Below are 15,058 nucleotides of genomic sequence, written 5' to 3'. Positions count from 1 at the left end.
CTCGCATCAGGTGGCCAAAGTATTGGAGTTTCAGCTTCAACATCAGTCCTTCCAAATGAACACCCAGGACTGATCTCCTTTAGGATGGACTGGTTGGCTCTCCTTGCAGTCCAAGGGACTCTCAAGAGTCTTCTCCAACACCACTGTTCAAAAGCATCAATTCTTTGGCACTCAGCTTTCTGTACAGTCCAACTCTCACATCCATATACGACTACTGGAAAAACCCATAGCTTTGACTAGATGGACCTTTGTTGACAAAGTAATGTCTCTGCTTTTTAATATGCTGTCTAGGTTGGTCATAACTTTCCTTCCAAGGAGTAAGCGTCTTTTAATTTCATGGCTGCAGTCACCATCTGCAGTGATTTTGGAGCCCCAAAAAATAAAGTCAGCCACTGTTTCCATATCTATTTGCCATGAAGTGATGGGACCGGATGCCATGATCTTCGTTTTCTGAATGTTGAGCTTTAAGCCAACTTTTTCACCCTCCTCTTTCATCAAGAGGCTCTTTAGTTCTTCTTCACTTTCTGTCATAAGGGTGGTGTCATCTTCATATCTGAGGCTTTTGATATTTCTCCCAGCAATCTTGATTCCAGCTTGTGCTTCATCCAGCCTAGTGTGTCTCATGATGTACTCTGCATATAAGTTAAATAAGCAGGGTGACAATATACAGCCTTGACGTACTCCTTTTCCTGTTTGGAACCAGTCTGTTGTTCCATGTCCCAGTTCTAACTGTTGCTTCATGACCTGCATACAGGTTTCTCAAGAGGCAGGTCAGCTGGTCTGGTATTCCCATCTCTTGAAGAATTTTCCACAGTTTGTTGTGATTCACACAGTCAAAGGCTTTGGTACAGTCAGTAAAACAGAAGTAGATGTTTTTCTGGAACTCTGTCATTTTTTTAATGATCCAGCAGATGTTGGCAATTTAATCTCTGGTTCCTCTGCCTTTTCTAAAACCAGCTTGAACATCTGGAAGTTCATGGTTCACGTACGGCTGAAGCCTGGCTTGGAGAATTTTAAATATTACTTTGCTAGTGTGTGAGATGAGTGCAATTGTGCAGTAGTTCGAGCATTCTTTGGCATTGCCTCTCTCTGGGACTGGAATGAAAACTGACCTTTTCCAGTCCTGTGGCCACTACGGAGTTTTCCAAATTTGCTGGAATATTAAGTGCAGCACTCTCACACCATCATCTTTCAGGATTTGAAATAGCTCAACTTGAATTCTATCACCTCCACTAGCTTTGTTTGTAGTGATGCTTCCTAAGGCCCACTTGACTTCACATTCCAGGATGTCTGGCTCTAGGTGAGTGATCACACCATGGTGATTATCTGGGTTGTGAAGATATTTTTGAACAGTTCTTCTGTGTATTCTTGCCACCTCTTCTTAATGTCTTCTGCTTCTGTTACGTCCATACCATTTCTGTCCTTTATCGAGCCCATCTTTGCATGAAATGTTCCTTTGGTATCTCTAATTTTCTTGAAGAGATCTCTAGTCTTTCCCATCCTATTGTTTTCCTCTATTTCTCTGCACTGATCACTGAGGAAAGCTTTCTTATCTCTCCTTGCTATTCTTTAGAACTCTGCATTCAAATGGGTATATCTTTCCTTTTCTCCTTTGCTTTTCACTTTTCTTCTTTTCACACTAGTGCATAATTCCTAATTAATCTATTTTGGAAGTGTTGATGGTCAGAAATTATAATGGCAAGCAATACTGAACTGTATATGTGAATGCTGAATTCTACTATGACACAGGGAAAAATTCCATGGAATTTGATAAAATGTATTAAGGATATTATGCCCCTTAAAAATATAAGTATATAAAATTTTTAAATTTAACTCATGAATTTAATGGCAAAAATGTAAGAAAAAGCTAGAATTATAGAATAAATCAATGACCATTATGTAACTGACATCTTAACATATAATGGCACAAAAGCATCATGATTGAGTGTCACAGATGTATTAGAAATCTGCTACGAAAAGAGTCTACTCTAACGCATTATAACATCCTGAAGACATTGTTATTGTCTGCTTGGAAATAATGATATCAGAAGAAAGAATGGTACCTAAAGCAACTTTTTCAAATGCCAATAGTTCTTATTTTGGTTCTTCAGCCTCAACGTTAAGTCCTACTCACTGGCAGCAAGAAGCTTTATACAGCTATTTTTCATACCTTATCGTACCCTATTATACTTTTAAGATTTTTAATATTAGGGAATAAAAAACAAAACAAAAACTCCTTAACTGTAACATGTTTTTTAAAAAAGTTGTTTATATGGCAAATGAATGGAAATATCAAGTTAGGAAGCAAGTTTCTGCATTCAGTGAAGTTAAACAAGTATTTAACTTTGATATTTTACAATATCAAAGATAACCTGCTAACTATTTCAAGTACACAACAGTAAATAAAATAGTAAGGTTTGTTAGAGAAAATATATAGCATCACTGATTTACAATTTTTGAGCATAATTAACTTGGTACCTTTCATGGCTTCTTCGAAAGAGCAAGGTCTTGCCGGACTAGATATTTCCTTCTTTACATTCACATTCAAAGCAACAGATGCTGTTATTAAACAAAAAAGATTAATGTATTTATTTAGACTTATCCTGAAAAATATATATCTTAAAATTCTTTAACAGGAGTATTTTCTCACAAAGCATTATTAAATTATTTGTTCAGCAGAAATTCTAGGTTCAGATGAGTTTTTATAATCTATAATCACCAGTTTACCCTCTAAAATGCACCACTCTCCAAGTGGGCAGAAACATATGCTTATTATTAAAACAAAATAAAAATAACAGCAACTTTTAAAAATCTTTCTTGTAACAATACAAATGAGAAGATTGACATGACATCTTTAAAAACGTATTAATACCAAATATACTGTAACACTAGCATGAAAAAAATTCACCATTCACCTATGTAAATGATTTTAAAAATACTGATTCAGAAACATAATTGAGAATTTTTTTTAAAAACTGTGCTGAATATACAAAATACATAGTATTACTTTTTTATAAAGCCTTAGAAATAATAATCTTTGCTATTATTAATGAAGAATTGCTACATTATTATATCTGCACATATCAAGTACACCTACTATGAAAATTTTAAATTTAATAAGCATAAGAGTAGTGATCAGTTCTGAATGGTAAAGTTAAATTCCAACTAAAAAGGTTTTCTTAAATTGACTGTATAGTAATTTTATTTAAATAGATGCTAATTTCTATTTTTCAATGTATTTATATTCCTTAACTTATTCAAAATAAGAACTGAGCCAATTTATTATCAATTTATTCTTGACATCATAATGCAAAATGATGGTTAGAGAATATTAGGATAATTAACTGTGAACAAAGAGACAAAATGTACATGTTTCCTAAGAATGAGGTTAAAACATTTATCTAAGCATGCTGTATGTAAGGGCCAACAAATGATAATCTGAACGAACTGTTAATTGAATGAAATTATCAACTGAATAGAATTGACTGGAAAAGAAATTCATAGACAATTTTAAAGCATAACATTTATTCTAACAATTACAGATTTAAGAATGAAAACTAATCTTCAAAAAATTTTTAAGTTTCTACTTTAAACACAAGTTTTAGTCATTTGTTTTTAAAGCAACAAAAAATTATGAATAAGTATTTTATCCTCCATTTCTTAGAGCAATTACCACTGCAGAGTCACTGCAAAAAACAACTAATATGATTTCTGTGTCTTAAAAGATGGAAGTAAAACAAATTAATGGTCAAGCAATGGTTCAGTGACTAGCAATGAAACACAGGTTTTTTAAGTCTGCAAAATAATGGTCTAAAAGGATGCACATGTAATGTATTTTTGGCAGTATAGACTCAGAGGGCTTTAGAGGGGCTTGTGTCTGGCAAAGCATGCAGAGCCAGTTTACGTTCACTTGAGCCCTTGCTCCAATCCTACTTTTAGACTACATACCCAAGTACATAAGATACCAAAATTTTCTGCACAACTACTCTATAGACTGTGTGTGCCATCTTAAGCCTACAGGGTGAACAGAGCTTAGGAGCATCAGCTGGTGCATCAAGGCCCTCCAGGTGGAGGATGGAGCCAGGAGAGGGAAAAGAAGGGTGGCAGGCTGGGAAATCCTTTCTTCGTGTTGCCATATTCCAGTTTGGACCTCCAAGCAGTCTGAAAATCCTAAATTCAAATCTGGCCTTCCAGGTTATTATGAAGGTATCTAGGTCAAATTAGGATAAAATATATTTATTTGTTCTTTTTTTGTCTGTAACTTAAATATTTTGACAAAATGGTGTAGCAGTCACCATTTCTACTCTTAACTCACAAAAATGAGGGTGGGTCTTGTTTTAGCTGTTATAATTACTATGTGCTAAGTCTCATCAGTCATGTCTGACTCTGTGTGACCCCATGGACTGTAGCCCACCAGGCTCCTCTGTCCATGGAATTCTCCAGGCAAGAATCCTGGAGTGGATTGCCATTCCCTTCTCCAGAGGATCTTCCTGACCCAGAGATCGAACACGCTATCTCTCACATTTCCTGCATTGGCAGGCAGGTTCTTTACCACTAACACCATCTGGGAAGCCCTATAATTATAATTATTATATGCCACTGAATATGCAAATCTTTAACCACAGTCCCCAGCTGAGTCAAAACAGCAACTAGTTTATCATAATGAGACAGTGCAAATTACCATAACCAAGTTTTCCTGAAATATTCTCTCATGTGCACACCTAAAAAGACATTCACATTTTATAAAATACAAAAAAGTGAAATTATGGGAAGATTCTTTAATTAGCTATATCATAAAGGCATAAACTGAAGCATTAGATCTCACTATAAAATTTGCACAAAATATATTTATTCAAATAAGAGTTTCTGAGAGCAACTGCGGTCTAGTATATATAAAAAACAAGGGGGAAAAACATAAAAGAATAAACATATGTCAGTGATGGTCTAAATGTGGCCAAATATAGCCAATTAGTATAGGCTTTATATTTGGTAATTTATCAAAGGAAAAATTTTAATAATGAGCATTCATCACTAAGAAATGAAGATTCATAGTGCTGATGCTAAGCACTTCAAAGTCCTGAAGTTCTTTATTATTGATCAATAAAAAGAAACAAAAACAACAAAATCTCAGTATTTTAAGGATGGTAGAACTTTAAAGCTATTCCCCCTCCCCCTCCACACACTTCCTTCTCCCCTTCCCATATGAATGCATTAATTACTGTATGGCATTTTTCTCCTTCTATGAGCAAGCTTCTTTTCACATAAAATACTAAATATTCTAGCAATTACTAAAATGCTTTAACTACCATTAGTTTTAAATCAAACTTTCTTGGATTTTTGAGACTTTCCTAGAAAGAAAACAATCAACTGTTTGATTTTTAAGTATAAACCAGTATCCTCTTTCCTAGTTTTGTTGAAGCCAGTATATTATTTCCAAACTTTGTCTTTTTCTGTCTGAAATTTCTACATGTAATCTTTTATTCTGAGACAAACACTAAAATAATTTCATAAGGGCTATATTATGGCATACTTATGTAACAAACTGGTGGGAAATAACCAATGTTGTGAAAGTTGGACATGATTTACAAAAGAAAACGGGAACAGATAACATTAAGTGATAGAGAATAATTGTCAAGACTAATTATAACTCTGTTGTAGCTACTGTGTTCAACACTTCTGTTACCAGGGCTTTCTTTTCTTGCTATCATTTTTCACTTTGCACCTCACTGAATTCTGAACAATTTGGGAAAAATGTTATCAGTAAACTTGGAGATATGGAAGAACTTCTAATTCTGGAGCATGCCTGAGATACGAATGGAGTAAATCAATGGCAGCATGGCAGCAGCCAAGTCTACATCAACAAAATACCTGAAGCATTTCCATTTCCAAAATGTTTCCTCTACTTTTCCAGTAAAGGGCTTCTCCAGGCAACTAAATGAATGTAGGTAAAAATCTCATAAGATATTTCTTACCCAGAGATATAAATTTTAAAACAACTGCTCTGGTTTCTAAAGCACCTGTTTTACCTAAATGCTTAAAATTATTTTTAAAATACTTATTCACCAGAAGTCTTTGATATTTTTGACTACACAAATTAGAAAATGTTATAGGCATATGACTCTACTTGTGATATTATCACTTATCTCTCTGAGATTATCTTTCACCTCTCCCAAAATGCATCCTGTAAGACAGCCAGACTGAAAACTACTAGCAGTTTCCTAAAGTAGTCACTTTCACCTTTCTGTACATAAGAGGTATTCAATGAATGGTAATTCTTACCTTATTATACAAGGAGTACTTGTATGATAACTCTGGAGAGCCTGACTTCAGAGAATTCCTAACTTTTCTTTTATTACTAGACCCTAAGGCAGAAACAGTTCTCTTAACTAAGAGTAAAAGCAGGGTTTGGTGACCATCTTCTTGGGAAATAATGACACCTCCAAAAAATACTGGTATCAATTTACCTTTGCACACTACTTCCTCTTTTAGGTTGGCTAGTCTTCATATTCTTCTGAAGAAGCAGAAATGGATTACTCCTTTTGATTCAGAACTTTTTATTTTGACATACCTGGGTCTGGAGTGTAAGTGAAAGGCTGAACATCATGAGATCTTCCAGCATTGGTTACTACATATATTCCCACTGCTACTGGCAAAGTTATATGTTGATCATGATATGGGGGAACCTTCACAATAAGATGATTCTAATTGAAAGAAAATTATAAGAGGCAGAAATAAAGCAATATGTAAATTAAAAATTTGAAATAAAATATTATAATTAAGTACTTTCCTGTTAGCTGTAAAGCTTAAAAAGTTTGACTAGGGGTTCGGATCCATGGGCATCATGACATTAATCTTAAAATTGCTTTTAAGGTAAAATACCAATGTTCTGCAATGGCATAAAAGGTCCCTGTCCTGTCAACTTTCTCTCATTCCCATTCTCCTCTAGCTTGTTACACTCCAGTCACACTGACTTTCTTACACTAACACACTAAATTCATTTTTACCTCAGAGCCTTACAACTTTGCTATTCTTTTTCACTGGAATACTATTCTCCTTTATCTCTTTAAATATCCAGTCCCTTACCCATTTCCAGGTCTCATTCAAATGTCATCTCCTCAGAGAAGCCTTCTCTGACCATCCTCTTTAAAGTGGCACCCCTCTCCAATCTGATCACAGAATCCTGTTTATTTCTTATCACCACCTGAAATTACTGTGATTATCTGCTTGTTTTTTGTCTCCTTTACAACCACAAGAATGCAAGTTCCAAGAGAAGCTAGGATGTTCTGTTCTTCATCCCATCTCCACTATTAAGCTCCTCACACAGAAATACTCAAATAGATTTGTTGAAAAAAAGAATGAATATATTTTCAAGAAAAAAAATTGCCCACCAAGCACAATGTCAGTTACCATATGCTTTGTAAACCTTAACGGTGGTATGTACTTTGCAGTGCAGTTCACTGCTTTCTAACCACTAACAACTAATTCTCATTTAGTCTATTTAAATTTTAAATATTTCAATTTGTACTTAAAACTAGTAACTAATTCTCATTTAAAGTCAACAGAGTTCAGTTTACCCAAAACCCAGTAAATCGAGGTCATTTCTATGTGTGTGAAAATAGTGGTAGACGCATCCTTTTAAGAGAAGGGAAGAGTTCCATAAATGCTTCAGCAGCACTTATTCAAGGGGACTACATCTTCTTAGAAGATACCATGAACTGCATCTGACTTATTCTCTTTTTCCCTGCTACGTTATAGTACTGGAAAGAACAGCAAAAGGTAGTGACTGTGCTTTTGTATTCAGTATGTGATATGCAGGAGGCCAATGGTGACAGCTGAGGATGAAATGAGTTTAATGTCATTTTTTACTTATTCAGACTCTGGAAGTTGGCTGACTCAGTTGAACAGAACATGACAAATGAGGCCAAGAGTTTGATTTTTGAGTACTTAATTTGTTTCTAAGCCATCTTAAAACATGCTCTGAAATAATCATAAATTTAAAAATAGCTTCTTATTTATGGCAACAGTAGAATGCTTTCTGAGTCCAGTTAGCTATCTCAAAAAAATCACACTTCTAATTCAGGTGGAAAAATATATAAATGTATACATCCACAGGAATTAGGGGGCAAAAATTTGAAAGCACATACTCAATTGTATATGAAGCCATCAAAAAATATATCTGCATTAACTCAAATTCTAAGAAATAAGAATTTTAAAATGTTGCCCACCTTCATTTTTCCTCCTTTGCTTAAACACTGCAACTACATCAAAAGCAGTTCTACCTACAGTTAAGATGGCTGAATGGATGGACTTCTGAAGTATCTTCCCAGTCTTAAGATTATTTGACCAACTCAATAACTGAAATTATTCTTCCAAATAAAAAATTTGTTCTTGGTAATCAGTAACAGAATTAGTATCTAAAAGTCAGATGAATATATATACACACACACATATATATATATTTTTAATCTTTTACTCCACTTGTTTTAGAGAGTCTAGTTAAACAAACCTAATTTGAAACTTCTTAAAAACCAAATGAACAAATTATTCACACATCCTCAATCTGAAATCATGAAATTCTACAAATGATTTAAATTAAAAACTAAGTAAAAAAAACCTAATCTCAAAAATTAAGAGCAATTAACTACCACTGAACTAGGAGTACAATACACACAAAACATACAAAGGGCTGGGAGGCCTGTGGAGCAGGTAGAATGTTTTCTGAGGTAAAAAGGGAAAAATATCTAAATTTTAATTTCTTAGAAAAATCTGGTTGGATTCAAAATAACAATTTTCTTTATCCCAGCAGGTAATCGTTTTTCAGAGTTTATAAGCAATGGTGCTAGACATTTTTCACTTTCCTAAGGAATAATTTATCATTGTCAAAATTGTCATTTTGCAGTTGGGGATATACACATAAAAATAACTGGAGACACAAAACAAATTCCTAATAAAACCACTTTGAAAACATATAACTTCAAAACTCTCAAGTCTTTGTTTAGCCTAGTTGTTCCCCAAAATTCTGAGGATCTTTTAGGCATTTCTTCCGAGAATTTTCTTTACATATTTCTACTGAAAATTCCATCTTCTTCAAAGCTCCACCTTATTTTTTTTTATTCTTACTCTCTAAAAAATACAATATAAAGAACCCAGAAGACTAGAAGTTGAGAAATTATAATCTATACATTTTTCTATTTTTAATAGGCTAATGTCTATTTCATGTTCTGTAAAACAAGTTATACTTATTCATATTATAGACCTCTGATACAAATGAACTTACTCACAAAATATAAACAGATTCACAGACTTTGAAAATAAACTTATGCTTACTAAAGGGGAAAGGTGGGAGGGAGGGATAAATTAGAAGTTTGGGAACTTACATATAGGCATTACTATATATATATTACTATATATATATTATATATAAAATAGATAATCAACAAGAACCTACTGTACAGCACAGGAAACTCTACTCAATATTCTGTAATAAAATTTACCCATATTAATTACCTATATGGGAAAATAATCTGAAAAAAGAATGGATATATGTATACCTGTACACTTTGCTGTACACTGGAAACTAACATAACATTGTAAATCAACTATACTCCAATATAAAGTAAATAATTAAGTGAAAAAAACAAAAGCTAAAAAAAAAAAAAAAAAAAGAGCTCTCCTAGGCTCTAAAATACTTGCTTCTAGTTTCCTTTTAAAATCACCTCCACATGCAAGCTGCTAATCTCTCCTTCTTTCTTTTAAAACCAATTTATCTTTCAAAACAATACATATATATGCTGCAGTCTGTGGGGTCGCTCAGAGTTGGACACAATTGAGCGACTTCACTTTCATTTTTCACCTTCATGCATTGGAGAAGGAAATGGCAACCCACTCCAGTATTCTTGCCTGGAGAATCCCAGGGATGGGGGAGCCTGGTGGGCTGCCGTCTATGGGGTCGCACAGAGTCGGACACGACTGAAGCAACTTAGCAGCAGCAGCAGAGAGGAAATTTGTATTTAAGATATGTATCTTATATGTACATTTAATAGGCAATTAAGGCCCTACAGAATTCATCTAAAGTTGTTAAAATGGGAGTAGATATAATGACAATGTGCCTATTGCTCTTGGTATACATGAGTATGAGATATATTATGGCGTTGACTAGAAGAGCCAAATATTAACAAAGGATTATTTTCCCAGACTTTGTTTGCCTTAATTTTCAAGTAATAAAAAAGTTTAATACCTGATGAGTTGATTTTTGGAGTTTCAAATGAATAGCTATCACAATTATATTTGCAATTTGCAAAGTCATCATTAAATGGTCTTTTCTACTTTACCATCTTCTGGTCATTTTTTGTTCTTGTATAGGCCCTTTTAACTTTTCATTATAGGCCCATTATTTCTTTATTGACCACACTCAAAGTTTCTTTACTTTTAATGTATTTTCTGATCATACTTTCTTCTAAATGTTTAATTTTTGTGTTTTTTTTCTTTAATATAATATAATCTTTAGGATTTATTTTGTATATCTCAGCTCTGATTCCACTCTAACACACTTCCCAGAAAGCCCTTTAGAAAGAAAGAAAAAAAGAAAGTTTTCTCTGAAAAAGATAAAAAAATAGCAAAACCACAGAATTAATGAAAGATCATATTATGATTTACCCTGTTTACATACTTGCTTGCAAGAACCCCAGGGCCTCTATATATAGCCACCAAATGAGGATATAATTCCTTTCCATTCCACCAAATTTTTATGATTATTCTGCATTAATCCACTGTATAACTTGTTTTACAGAGCATGAAATAGACATTAGCCTATTAAAAATAGAAAATTCCAAAAAAAAAAAAAAAGAAAATTCCATCTTCTTCAAAACTCCACTTTATTTTTTTTTTATTCTTACTCTCTAAAAAATATAATATAAAGAACCCAGAAGGCTAGAAGTTGAGAAATTATAATCTGATTTGTGTTCTTTTGCTATAATAAAACTGATATTGTTAAGTACAGTGCTTTCCTGAGTTCTGTGAGTTCTACTAGCAAATCTTTGGGGGTAGTGGAAACCCTTGAATTTGAAGCCAACTGTTCAGAAGTGAGACCTGTTCAGGGGACCCCTGAACGTGCAGCTGGTGTCTGAAGTGAGGGCACTCTTAGGCAACATTGTACCTTTAGCTTTGAGTTTGGCAATATATTGGATGCATAATGTTAAATTTCTTTATTTTTTTCAGAACACAAAGGAATTTTTAAAAATTTTAAACCAAAAATGAATATACACCGAGGTCCTACAAATACAGACTCTAAGTGTAATAAGTAGTGCTTCTGAATGCAAAAGGTAAGGAACAAATATAAAACACCTGGCACACAGCAGGTACTCAATAAATAAGTTTCTCTTATTAAAAAGTAGGTGAAGATAACCCAAGGATAATCCAAAGTAGGTAGAGATAGCAAATAAATATTAGGAAAGACATGTTTCATTTATTAACAACGGTAATTTTCTCATGGTCTTAACTTTCCAAATACAGAACTGTCATTTCTAGCATCAGTGGAATAAATCTATTTCAGTTAAAGAAACTCAAGAAAGAAACTTTAAATGATTTACTTCAATTCCATATAAATAAGAAATTTAATCTGTTGATTTAGGAAAATCTTGGAGCAAAACTCAGTTTCTCAGAGAATAAACAATCAAACTATAAAAAGTTTAAATTATACCTGATGAAATAATTCCATATCAATTTCAGCTTCTGACTTCCAAGAGTTTTCATCTGATTGAAATAAAAAACAGTGACTTACTAAAATTATGAAAAATTTTTTACTTTGTAGCTACAACTATATCTTCATAACAAAGTGAAACACCCAACAATTTCTAAGGCAGTGTTATGCCTACTTACCAGAAACATTTTCTTGGAAAATAACTTTAGTTCCTTTCAGAAAGTTCTTGCCAATTAAAAATACTTCTTCCTCTCCTTTCACCGAACAGCTATGCAAGCTCTTCTTTAAGATTTCTGGCACTCCTGCTGGTTGAGCTGTAGGTATATATAAGCATTCCATAAGAAGAACCACCAATACATTTCTTACCTAAAATCAACTCTCAATTATTCAGTTCTGTAAGTTGTCTTTGTTGACCCCTGAATTTGCCTTCTTTTATTCTACAGTGCAGGGGACCCTGATCCTGGGTTGGGAAGATCTGCTGGAGAAGGGATAGCCTACCCACTCCAGTATTCTTGGGCCTTCCTGGTGGGTCAGAGGGTATAAGAATACACCTGCAATGTAGGAGACCTGGGTTCAATTCCTGGGTAAAGATCCCCTGGGGAAGGGAATGGCTACCCACTCCAATATTCTGGCCTGGAGAGTTCCATGGACAGAGGAGCCTGGCAGGCTATAGTTCTTGGGATTGTAAAGAATTGGACACAACTGAGCAACTTTCACTTTCATTCTGCAAATTAAAATTTACCATAACAGAAAGCAAAGTTACATACCATCTTTGTTTTCTCATTACATGAAAAAAAAAAAAAAAGGTGTAAAATATGAACTTGGTCATGTTTTTAACACTCAAAAAAAATCAATTTAATAACAAACATCTCACAATCCTAACCTTAAAAATGTTAGCTGTGCTACACCTTCACAAGACTTCTGAGGCAAAGTGAGCCTCTGGGTGGTATTAAGAGTATCTTTAAGGATCCAGATCTAGGACTTAGAGGCTCTAAATGAAAAGAACACCTAAAAACAGACTGAATCCATTTCAGAATAATTCTTCCTACCAGAGGATCTCCCTGAATTAGGATACCTTGAGGATAAAAATAAAACACACTCATTTTTCAGTTATAAAGACTAACTAATCACTAGTAAATTAACAAAGAGATAGAGAAGTACTGAGGAGGATCCAGATCTAAAAAACTATAACTGGCTTACTAATCTTCCTGATTTTCTTAGGAAAATTTAATATGTACTGTTTAGTAAAATAGGTTCCAAAATTTCCCCAAACATTTCACATTCTGATGTACACTATAAATATCCAAGAACTGGGTGTAGTACACAGTTTTCTCAATATATTTGACCCCAGAAACATTCTTTGATATTGACACCTAAGGACTAGGTTTCCACCAGAGTACTCCCTGGAATACTGGTTAATGCAAATACCTACGTTTTAGGTACTCAGAAAACTACTCCCTTAAGATTAAGCACTTTGAAACCAATTACATCATTTGTTGTTTTAGTAAATCCTAATAACATACTAATTACACAATATGTATATTATATCTGTAACATATAACAACAAACCTAATAACGTACTGCAAAAGTAATTTTAAACATGGCTGTATAACTCATCAACTTCTAAATTAATGAGATAGTCTAATATATGTTGAATGTTACAAACCTCTGTCCATATTCTTCAGGCATTCTGTCTACCAGGTCTAATCCCTTGAATCTATTCGTCATTTCCACTGTATAATCATAAGGGATTTGATTTAGGTCATACCTGAATGGCCTAGTGGTTTTCCCTACTTTTTTCAATTTAAGCCTGAATTTTACAACAAGGAGCTCATGATCTGAGCCACAGTCAGCCCCAGGTCTTGTTTTCGCTCACTGTATAGAGCTTCTCCATTTTTGGCTGTAAGAATATCATCAGTGTGATTTCGCTATCGACCATCTGGTGATGTCCGTGTGTAGAGTCGTCTCTTGAGTTGCTGGAAGAGGGTGTTTGCTAAGACTAATGTTTTCTCTTGACAAAACTCTGTTAGCCTTTGCCCTGCTTCATTTTGTACTCCAAGGCCAAACCTGCCTGTTACTCCAGGTATCTCTTGACTTCTTACTTTTGCATTACAATCCCCATGATGCAAAGGAAATCTTTTTTCGGTGTTAGTTCTAGAAGTCTTGTAGGTCTACATAGAACAGGTCAACTTCAGCTTCTTTGGCATCAGTGGTTGGGGCACAGATTTGGATTACTGTGATGTTCAATGGTTTGCCTTAGAAACGAATTGAGATCATTCTGTTGTTTCTGAGATTGTACCCAAGCACTGCATTTCGGACTCTCTTGTTGATTATGAGGGCTATTTCATTTCTTGTAAGGGATTCTTGCCCACAGTAATAGACATAATGGTCATCTGAATTAAATTCGCCCATTCCCATCCATTTTGGTTCACTGATTCTTAAAACACCAATGTTCACTCTTGCCATCTCCTGCTTGACCTTATCCAATTTTCCTTGATTCATGGACCTAACATTCCAGGTTCCTTTACAGCATCGGATTTTACTTTCACCACCAGACACATCTACAACTCAGCAATGTTTCTGCTTTGGCCTAGCCTCTTCATTCTTTCTGGAGCTATTTTTCTGCTATTCCCCAGTAGCATGTCGGACAGCTACCAACCTGGGGGACTCATCTTCTGGTGTCGTATCTTCTTGCCTTTTCATACTGTTTATGGGGTTCTTGAGCAAGAATACTGGAGGGGTTTGCCATTTCCTTCTCCAGTGGGCCACATTTTGTCAGAACTGTCCACCATGACCCATCCATCTTGAGTGACCCTGTACGGCATAGCTCATAGCTTCGAGTTACACAAACCTCTGATTCATGTGATGATTGTGGTTACCTTTCTGGGATTGTGGTTTTCATTCTGGAGGTTGTGGGACTGTAGTTCTTGCTTCTTCTGTTTGCCCTTTGATGGATGAGGCTAAGAGTCTAGTGCAAGCTTCCTGATGGGAGAGACTGGCTGTGGGGAAATCTGGGTCTTGCTTTGGTGGGCAGGGCCATGCCCAGTAAATCAAATCCCTTACAATTATACAGTGGAGGTGACAAGTAGATTCAAGGGATTAGATCTGATAGACAGAGTGCCTAAAGAACTATGGATGGAGTTTTCTAACACTATAGAAAGCAGTGACTAAAACCATCCCAAAGAAAAAGAAATGCTAGAAGGCAAAGTGGTTGTCTGAGGAGGCCTTACACGCTGAAAAAGAAAGAGAAGTTAAAGGTGAAAGGGAAAGATATAACTAACTGAATGTAGAGTCCCAGAGAACAGTGAGGAGAGATGAGAACGCCATCTTAAGCGAACAATGCAAAGAAATAGAGGAAAA

The 15,058-nt window shown here is 34.7% G+C and overlaps 1 protein-coding gene across 14 annotated transcripts in view; it reads right to left on the bottom strand.

Moving 5' to 3' along the window:
- Positions 1-15,058, bottom strand: part of NFAT5 (nuclear factor of activated T cells 5) — a 119,546-nt gene that overhangs the window by 15,739 nt on the left and 88,749 nt on the right. For 13 of the 14 annotated variants that reach the window (XM_019978936.2, XM_019978938.2, XM_070770826.1 and 10 more), the window contains 4 exons: positions 11,878-12,012; positions 11,699-11,751; positions 6,569-6,701; positions 2,479-2,559 (listed from right to left, as the gene is read on the bottom strand). In XM_019978936.2, coding sequence (XP_019834495.2) covers positions 2,479-2,559; positions 6,569-6,701; positions 11,699-11,751; positions 11,878-12,012 — 402 coding nt within the window. The remainder of the gene's footprint in view (positions 1-2,478; positions 2,560-6,568; positions 6,702-11,698; positions 11,752-11,877; positions 12,013-15,058) is intronic. The other variant, XM_019978937.2, reaches the window with a different exon arrangement.

The sequence above is a fragment of the Bos indicus genome, chromosome 18 (genome assembly GCF_029378745.1).
Source record: "Bos indicus isolate NIAB-ARS_2022 breed Sahiwal x Tharparkar chromosome 18, NIAB-ARS_B.indTharparkar_mat_pri_1.0, whole genome shotgun sequence".
NCBI classification, from domain to species: Eukaryota; Metazoa; Chordata; class Mammalia; order Artiodactyla; family Bovidae; genus Bos; species Bos indicus.
This window is presented reverse-complemented; position numbering and strand designations above follow the sequence as displayed.